This window comes from Pinus tabuliformis, chromosome Q, assembly GCF_031772625.1.
Source record: "Pinus tabuliformis cultivar Carrire ecotype Pingquan chromosome Q, CPIR1, whole genome shotgun sequence".
Classification (NCBI taxonomy): domain Eukaryota; kingdom Viridiplantae; phylum Streptophyta; class Pinopsida; order Pinales; family Pinaceae; genus Pinus; species Pinus tabuliformis.
The window spans coordinates 740,098,040-740,107,762 of record NC_142296.1 but is presented as its reverse complement, the minus strand read 5'-3'; the positions used below and the strand labels follow the sequence as shown (position 1 = coordinate 740,107,762).

General features: G+C 36.6%; 1 protein-coding gene across 3 annotated transcripts; it reads left to right on the top strand.

Moving 5' to 3' along the window:
• The first annotated feature begins 1,370 nt into the window (after positions 1 to 1,370).
• LOC149221661 (malate dehydrogenase, mitochondrial-like) lies at positions 1,371 to 8,377 on the top strand. Of its 3 annotated transcripts, none has more exons than XM_089385177.1 (5): positions 1,371 to 4,971; positions 5,811 to 6,402; positions 6,647 to 6,774; positions 7,433 to 7,503; positions 7,667 to 7,782. In XM_089385177.1, exons 1-2 carry the CDS (start codon positions 4,810 to 4,812, stop codon positions 5,985 to 5,987), a joined length of 339 nt encoding a protein of 112 aa, XP_089241303.1. In that variant the 5' UTR covers positions 1,371 to 4,809; the 3' UTR covers positions 5,988 to 6,402; positions 6,647 to 6,774; positions 7,433 to 7,503; positions 7,667 to 7,782. The 3 variants fall into 3 exon arrangements, with proteins under 3 accessions (XP_089241303.1, XP_089241304.1, XP_089241305.1); XM_089385179.1 differs by lacking the exon at positions 7,433 to 7,503 and adding an exon at positions 7,955 to 8,377 and having other exon boundaries at positions 2,733 to 4,971; XM_089385178.1 differs by lacking the exon at positions 7,433 to 7,503.
• Positions 8,378 to 9,723: the final 1,346 nt, after the last annotated feature.

Here is a 9,723-nt window from a genome sequence, read left to right as displayed (position 1 = left end):
TGCACAACTTTCCTGTTGGTGGTGGGTGCCGGAAGAACAAACGTGCCAATAGAACAATAGATCACGCTTGTGCTCAAATGAACAAAGCTTCCACATCTGTTAATGAGTTAAACATAAACGGTTCAGCTCCCCTAGGGCGTTCTCAAAATGCAAATTCTATGTTCTATGGGCTTCCTGCAGGAAGTGCTACTACTCATGATGGCATCCACAGTCTTTCTCTTGCCACAAGGCTGGCAGATCAGAGAGCTCTATATGGCAATGATTCTGAGTTTCTAAGGACATTCTTTGATCCCCGTAGCTGCAACCTATCCCCTCTCAACTGGCTTTCCTCACTGAACGCCCTCAACTCTTTTAAACCCACTTTTACATGCCTCAATTTTAATACTAACCCTAATAGAACAGAAGCCCTAACTAGAGCAGTCAGAGATATAGATGCCAGCTTCTTTGAAAGTCTCCCCACACAAATCTCAGAAGTACCGTTACCAATGCTGAATTCCACTAATTGTGATGATTTGTCTCCGTATTCTCTATCTCTGCAGGAAGGGATCATTAATGGCAATACCAACAGGTATTCTGAGGCCAATTAGTGGAGAGCAATTGAGCAGTAGAAGCTAGCTGAGGGTAGTGATCCTGTACAGGTAGGTATAACCCCTTTCTCTTAACTGGAAAACAGTAATAGCTCCAGGAATGATCTTAACCTAAAAGTGGTGGTCACAAGCCTCGCTTCTTGTGTCAAGGTGGAAGGTCAAAGACAATCGTTTGAATATAACTCGAGAATGGCCAGTTCCATCAGAGCCCTTGTTTGAGGCAGCTAGTGATTCTGCATATTGGAATGGAGGAGTATGGCTTGAGCTCACTAATTATGGATCTTATGTAGGCTCCTTGATCCAGAATTAAGATAATACCCATTACCTACTGCACATGAAATGCTTCTTGAAAGAGCATGAATTGATGAAAGGAACGTATTTTTTCAGATGAAGGAAACTTCAAGCATTGGGGTTTAGACTTTTAGGGCTGACTAATTGTCATGTAGTCTGGCCAGTCTCTCCATATGAAGGCTTCCCTACACTTGAATTTTGTTGTGTTTGTTTGTTTTTCATTTTTCATCAAGATCTATAAGATGGGTCTTCATCCATGTCCAAATTCACTTCATAGGAATGCAGTGACATGATGGACTTGGGATATGAAGGCTTCCCTACACTTGAATTTTGTTGTGTTTGTTTGTTTTTCATTTGTCATCAAGATCTATAAGATGGGTCTTCATCCATGTCCAAATTCACTTCATAGGAATGCAGTGACATGATGGACTTGGGACATGATCACCATGACAGAAGCTGACCGAGGAATACAGATCAAATGTATAGCATAAGAGGTTTGAAGCTTCATTTTTTTCCAGCTTCAAACATCACGGGGCAACAAAGGTTGGGGTTAATAATTTGCCTTAATTATCCTAGCAAAATTGCAAGGAGAGGAGGAAATCAAATTATCACATCCAGTTCTATGCAGGACAGCTGAATATGCTAACTCACTTTTGTCTGGAGTTTGTGAGTCAAAACAAAGTTATTGCTAAGGTCAGGTGAAACTGTTTCCCAAGTTTAACAGTTTTCTTTTGATAATCAGTTGGTATCATGATGATATTCTTTGTAAATATGCGAGGGTTCATGGCAGTGGGTTGTGCTGTTCTTCTTTCTCCTCTGTGGCTATTGTTATTTGCTTCGTTTGGGATACTTCCAATTGTGGGGAGAACTTTGGATTGGGAGCCTTTGGTAAAGAACAGCTTAGGGATTTTAGGAGCAGCTGCTGCTTTTTATCTGACACCCATTGGTTAAGAGACACATATTGTATTTGATATTATAGTGACCATAGTGGTGAAAGGTTACATTAAGAAATGGAAACAATTAGTGGGGCTAATATATAGTGCAATATATAGGAATATCTAATAGTAAATTCATTATAAGTATTTTTATTCTTTATGAAAGTATTTTTTTGTTGTATTTGCCTTCTTCAATTTATGCCTTACGGCGTTTCCTTTGCAACATCTGGTGCAAATGCTAGTATAATAACTTAATTAACATTTGACCAACTGAAAATTTCGATCACATGATGTTCCATTCCCGAACCTTGTCCCCCCAAAAGAGGGATTTCTATCACGAGCTGTCTGATTGTCAATAACTAAGAATTTCGCAATAAAATAGATTAAACCAAAGCCCTGCATAGTACCGTGAGGCTTTAAAATCCCTTTTAACAAAGTCATATCCACACATCTCCATTGATTCGGCCTTTAAGCTCTGGAATCTCCCCCTTCTTCTTCATCTGCCTTCAGCTTGCATTCTTTCAGTGTTACCAGCGGCAAAAATGAGTTCTGCAATGCGATGATTGGTGGGATCTGCACTGAAGAATGCATCATCTTCTTCTTTCAAAACTAATGTTATGCCGAGAAGGTTTTATTCGAGTGGTGGAAGTCCGCCACGCAAGGTTGTTGTGTTGGGAGCTGCTGGGGCTATCGGGCAGCCATTGGCTCTTCTGATGAAACTCAATCCTCTGGTGTCAAAGTTGGCGCTCTATGATATCGCTGACACTCCAGGTGTGGCTGTAGATGTCGGCCACATCAACAGACGTGCTGAGGTGGGTTCCTCTTTTCCTACCGCGTTTTTTTCGTTCTCTGTATGCTGGATCTGTTCTCTCTGCGAACAATAGAGATGTTTTGATTTTAGTTTCAAGGGATCTCCATTGGGATCGATCGTACGAAGACCCACTTGGTAGGATCTACTTTTCGTTAGTGTTTTACCTGTTATTAGTTCTTTGATTTTACGTTTCTGATATTGTCCATGGTCAGATAATTTATTTATTTTGGTAAGCGCCTATTTTTTTAAAGGAACCAGGCCTTATACCAGGCTTAGACTCCACTGCTATAACCTGTCAAGGTCTCTGGGATTCTTCGAATGTGGAATTTATTCTTTTGGCCACATTTTTGCAAGAAATATGCCTTCCGGGGCTTTTGAACGTGGGTTTGAGCCCTGAAAGCACAATGATTTAATTTCTTAAACACAACCCAATTCACGTTAATGGTCAACTCAATTCACTTTCATGGTCAGTTTGTAAATGTGTTTGTGCATATTTTGATTGATGAAAAAAATCACCTAGATATTTATTTCGTGGAAATCCATGGCTGCATCATGTGCACCTACTCGATTAGGGTTTTTAATTTTATGGATCTAGGTGACATTTGGCCCAACAATCCATTGAAGCAACGCCCATCGCATTGTCATTCTAAAACGATTGTATTGTACACCGTGAATATTGGATTTGACTATACTTGACATTCTTTGGGCCATTTCAAAAGAGGCAGATATTGAGAGGGCTACATTATTATTATTTTTGATTGTTTTCTTGTTGGCAAATGTCTTTCTGTTAACATAGTGGGCTTTGCCCTCATTGTAGATGCTACAAACATAGAATCTCTATTCCACCAATTTCATGCAGGATTTGCACCTGATCTTGTCTGTTGAATCTCAATATGGTAGTTAACTCCGATGGTGAGATAATGCCGCAACATACTTCTAAGAGGGCACTGAAAGTGCTATGATTTAACTACTTGACTACAATCTGCCTGACATTTATGGCTAGATTGAAATTTGGGCTGTGCTTATTATTATTATTAGCAGTAGTAGTATTTGCTATTGATAGGAGAAGGTTGAAATTGAGGTTGGGCTCACTATTATTGTTTTTGTTTGGTCAAGGCCTTTTGACTGGCGTGGGTGAAACACCTTAATTGCATCTATTCATCAAATTCACACATGACTTGCAGATGGGCTCATCTGTGCAAACCTCAATAGCACAGGGGTCATCATTAACAGCACCTCTGCATTATCATTGAACTGGTGTTTATCACGTTAACCCGACTTCATATTTTGGAATGACATGGGCAGCCGCATTATCATGGGAATATGCCTCCTGGGTTTTGAACCTGGGTCATCCTCATGACAAGCACCCTACAACTTGCCACTAAACCACAGCCCAATGGACGAGGTAGTTCATATTTTTTTGATGAAAAGTGCATCTATATTTTTAGCAGAATCCACGGCTGGATCATATGCCTCTGCTTAATAGGACTTTTTGATCTGATGGATCTAAGTCATACTTGGCCTAATGACTACTTAGAAGTTAGAATAGTCTCATTGCATTGTCAATTTGTTATTTTGTGAGGATTGAATTGATGACCCTCTGCATATTGGATTTGCCTCTATATCCAACCTTTTTGGGGTCATTTAGATTTGCCTCTTTATCCATGAGTAGATTAAATCAAAATAGTCTTCGCAGCGTAAATTAAACTAAGGTTGAATAAACTCCCTAAAGTGGCTTGTGAGATGCTAATTATTTATCACAGCATCACTTTTATACCTGGATTGGATAAGACTATACCCTGATTGAAATGTCGTATACCTGGATTGGACAAGATTATACCCTGATTGAAACGTGGGTTGGTATAGGTCTTCAATCTCCTACGAGCATAATCATTGCTTTTGGTGCTCTATCTCCTCGGTAAAATCCAAAAGGTGGATTTTACTATAGAATACAAATAATCCTATTCTTGTTCACTATGAGGAGGACATACCATTGCTTGGGTCATGGAACAAGGATAACAAGTTTTACTTCTTTTGGAACTTTGTGATAATAATTTCTTTTCTTATTTTTTGGTCTACATATTTATCATTTAATTTGGTACTGCCATATTGATTTTATAATGCTTGTGTCACGACCTTGTCAGTAATTCACAGCAGTGTGACCTGGGTGCAGGTTGCAGGATATATGGGAGAGGAACAACTTGGCACGGCATTGGAGAATGCAGATGTTGTGATCATTCCTACTGGTGTGCCTCGAAAACCTGGCATGACCCGTGATGATCTCTTCAACATCAATGCAGGGTTTGTTAAATCTCTTTGCTCTGCAATTGCAAAATACTGCCCAGAGGTAAGTTGTCATGATTTATGATCTTCTTTGAAGTTTTTGTTTTCATGCGATTTTCTTATTGACTATTTCATAGAAATAAGCATGACGTTCATTGTAAGTTGCTTTGTCGAAGGCTTTGTATGTTTGAGATCTATAGAGATGGCAATATATACAAATACATATTTGCAAGAATCTTTAAGCAAGTTGTTGATCTAGATTTACATACTGTTCTTGTATATAATCAATTCTACTGGAGAGGTTAACGAAGCTTGAAGACTTCTTTGAGTCAAACGAATAGGTGATTGACTCATTATTGACTCTTTATTTAGACAAATTGCAGCTAACTTTTGCCCATAAGAAGGAAATACTAATTGAAATGAACTTAAGAGTAATTAGCTGTGTAGTCCAATGCAAGTTTGCAGCCACTGTTAAAGCCCTGTTATTCTTGTTTCTCCTCTTGTAGTTAGTAACTTAGCTTTTGGACTTTTGAGAAAATTGGCATATGAATATCAATATAAAAAATATCCTTGGTCTTTTATTTAACAGTGCACAAATCCACTTGATCACGAGGTATCCTCTATAACATTATATATTACATACAATCAGTATGTACTACCATTAGTGTGGCAAGTTAATAGATAAAGAAGTATGTTTCACAATTAATTGTTTTGTTCATGTACTGGTGTGTGTGTGTACAGTATGTATAGTATATTGTTACATATTATATAGATAGAGATATGGAGAGGGGGGAGAGTGTATTGGATAATGTTTTCCTTCTATCAGGAATGGTATATTTGGATTCAAGAAATCATCTAGAATTGGTTTTTATGGCATTGCTGAGGACTTGATATCCATGGCAGGCAATTGTAAATATCATCAGCAATCCTGTAAATTCTACTGTACCAATAGCTGCTGAGGTTTTTAAGAAGGCAGGGACCTATAATGAAAAGAAACTCTTTGGTGTTACTACTCTTGATGTTGTCCGCGCAAAGACGTTCTATGCTTCAAAAGCAGGAGTTCCTGTTCAAGGTATTTAAAATTCTGGCTTGTTATGCTTAGCTACTCTCAAATATTTAGTATTCTGTAAAATATTTTTATTTTTTATAATTTAATCATGAAATATGCATCCTGGGCAAACATGCCAGGCACTTCTCCTCATTTCAAGGATGGTATCATAGGGCTCAAGGCCATCAGAAATATAGTCAGCTCAAGATGTCACTTGAGGGAATTGAACCCGGGTGGGAAGGATAACAGTCTTTGCACACAACCATCTGGGCTAGACCCAATACATGATATGCTGCAGGATCTTACCAACATCATGCTTTTTTTAACATTAGATACAATTCTCAGTTTTATGTTTGTTGTTGATGTCATCCTATGCTGTCTGCAGAAGTTGATGTTCCTGTTGTAGGTGGACATGCGGGTGTTACAATTCTTCCACTTTTTTCACATGTATATGACTTTGTTGGATCCTCATCTTGAGTTTTTTCTTTACTCTTGTGGACATGAGGGTGTTACAATTCTTCCACTTTTTTCACATGTATATGACTTTGTTGGATCCTCATCTTGAGTTTTTTCTTTACTCTTGGATATTAGAAAATTAATTTATCAAAGATAAAATGAGATCATAATTACCTACCCTTCAATACAGTTAAAAAGGGAACATACACTTTTTTGTTTTGATAAAAAAATTTAGGCAACACCAAAGCCAAACTCTGTATTGTCTGAGGAGGACATTAAAGCCTTGACAAAGCGCACACAGGATGGAGGAACTGAAGTTGTTGAAGCAAAAGCAGGGAAAGGTTCAGCCACACTGTCTATGGCGTAAGTTTATGTTTTGGTCCTCTATAGTGGCTAATATGCATTCATATCTTTTGAATGTTTTTTTATTCTTATGTGACTGTCTAGAGTGCTGAATTTTTCATCTTGATGCAGTAGTTGGAGTCAGATAATCTTATCATGGTGTGTGCTTCATGATTTCATGCTTGGCATGCAACATGATTTCATGCTTGATAAGTACCTAATCTGAGATTCATTGTCAGTGAGAATATGGCATGAAGGAGCTTCTTTCTCTTTATCTGAATCTTGTACTTCATACATTTGCATGTCTCAAATCTTTTGCCTTAAGCTTAGGTACTTATCCTACATGAAATCATGTAGCATGCATGTCTCAAATCTTTTCCCTTAGGCTTTCTCATTTGTGTGAAACTCAGCGGGTGCTTTTAACCTGTGAGGTTTGACCGATGGATTGTTGCCTTTCATTTACCTTAGTTTGATTGAAATGTTCAGAGTTAATCTAGATTCTGCATACAAAGATCCTTCCCTAAGAAAAGCCATGAGTCTCTTCAAGGATGTTATTCCTTCTTAAACATAAGATATGTCAAATGGATCCCGCAAAAGTTGTGTGCTTGATGATGGGTAAATCTGGGTATGAGATTTACAAATTTGCACTTACATGTATGCCTGTGGTTGCAATTCACAGATAGGCGCATAACATCCATTCATTACCTCATCTTGAGCATTTGAGCATGGTTCATGCAAAAAACATTGCTGGTCAGTTAAATCCATTAGTTGAAAACTTGGAAGTGAAGAGTAGTGTTGTAGTCTTCTCTATGTTGATGAATGCTTTTTGAGACTTCAAAATGTTTAGACATGCAATTCATTTTTCATCTTGCTCCTGTGTTCTCAAAATTTTTTTTTTCTACTGTTTTTTAAGGCCAAATATAAACCATGGGATATATATTTTTACCCTGAAGACCTCCAAATCATTTGGAAAAGGAGGTGCTGCAGCAAAAGAGATGGGTTGAATTTGTTGTTTGGATGGACTCTATGGTATGTAATCTTAGTTGGATTTCCAATATACTTTTAAAACATATTTTCATTTTATTTTTTAGTACTATTAGATATTATATCTTACCTCATTTTATGGTTAACATTGTATAACAAAAACATGCGTTGTGTTATGTAATTAATACTAACATGTAATATTGATTTTTTTTGTCAGAATGCTATAGGTAATGATTGCCAAGACGATGATCCAAATTATGTTCAACATATATTAGGAGATGATGAGGATGAGGACAAGGATGATGGTGGTGAAGGAGTAGATGATGATGATAGTTGCGGTGTTGGTGATGATGTGGATCAGAGTAATGAGGATGGTCAAGATGATCATGAGGATGATCTTGGTGGTGGTAGTTAGGCATGCACATGCATTGTTTTTTATGAAGAAATTATTGTGTAGAATGACATTGTTATGTTTAGATGGGTGTTGTGAATTTACCCTATATCAATGAGACATTTTGATTTTGTAATCATACGATGAGTTTGATTTATGTATGTTGTTAATTTATCGTAGAATAACGATATTCATGAAATATTTTGATTTGTTAATCATATTTGAATTTTAGTTGTTTTGATTAAAAATAATACTGATTTTATTAGTATTATGTTGCTATTTTATACATGTTTTGAAAATTGTTAATGACACATTGTTATTTTTTTGGATGGATGTTGTCAATTTCTTTACAAATGATTTTGAATTGTGATATCTGCTTTAATGATATTTAGAAACTATCATATATTTCACTATGAATCTATAAAGGGGGTCATATATGTAAAGAAAAATATACTCTATATAAGAAGTCAAATGCAGATGTAACCATGGATGCAAAATTGAAAGTAAAATTGGATGTTAAACTAGGAATTAATACAAAATGCAAACAATTGACATACAAAGTGTTTTAAATTAGAAGTGAAAAATTGTGCAATAGTTGACACAAAGAAGGGAACAAAACATGGCATACAAAAGGATATCAAATTGGGCAAAAACAAGGACACATAAATGGGAACCAAATTAGATGCAAAAAAAGACAACAACTAGATGTAAAATAAGATGCAAAGTTGAGCGTTAAAAAGAAACAAAAAACGTTACAAATTAATATGCCAAATGATGATGCAAATAATGGTGTAAATTTGGGATGAAAACTTGGGTGCAAAAAAGGAAAAAAAAAAGATGTAAGAAAAGACATAAAACAAGATGCAAAATGGGGCTGAAAAAAGGTGAAACCAAGGATGCCATATTGGATGTAAAAAATGATTCCTAATCACATGCAAATTTAGGCTCGAACTTAGACACAAAATTATATGCAAATGTGGACACAAGATGAGGCAAAAAAAGATGCAAATTTGGATGGTGAAAACGATGTAAAACTAGACACCAAAAAAATGCAAAATTGGATGAAAAAGTCGGTGTAAATAATGGTGCAACATTGGACACAAGTAGACACAAAAAAATGGTGCAAAAAGGGGCATAAAATAGCTTAAAATTGGATGCAAAACTTGGTGCAAAAACAAATACAAAAGTAGACGTAAAAAATGGCTCTAAATTGAATGTACCATTAGACACAAAATAAGATGCAAAGGTGGACACAACACATGACTCAACATAAGATGCAAATATAAATGCAAATTTCGATGCTCAAAATGATGTAACATTAGATGCAAGAGATGGTGTTAAAAATGATGCAAAATTGGATGAAAGAAATGACGCAAAATATGGTGCAAAATGAGATGGGAAAAATGGAGACAAATCAAACGTAAATGTGGATGTAAAAAATGGTCCAAAAAAAGATGCAAAAATGGGCACAAAAATGGATGCAAAATTTGGTGCTAAATCAAATTCAACACATGGTGCAAAGATAGGCACCAAAGCTGGTGCAAAAATAGAAGCAAAAACTAGTGTAAGACTAGATACAAAACCTGGCGTAAGAC

Excerpts from the sequence above, each read along its gene's own strand:
- LOC149221661 (XM_089385178.1), top strand. The coding sequence starts at position 4,810 with ATGGGAGAGGAACAACTTGGCACGGCATTGGAGAATGCAGATGTTGTG. Across the intron at positions 4,972-5,810 it reads TTGCAAAATACTGCCCAGAG|GCAATTGTAAATATCATCAG; the intron begins GTAAGTTGTCAT and ends TATCCATGGCAG.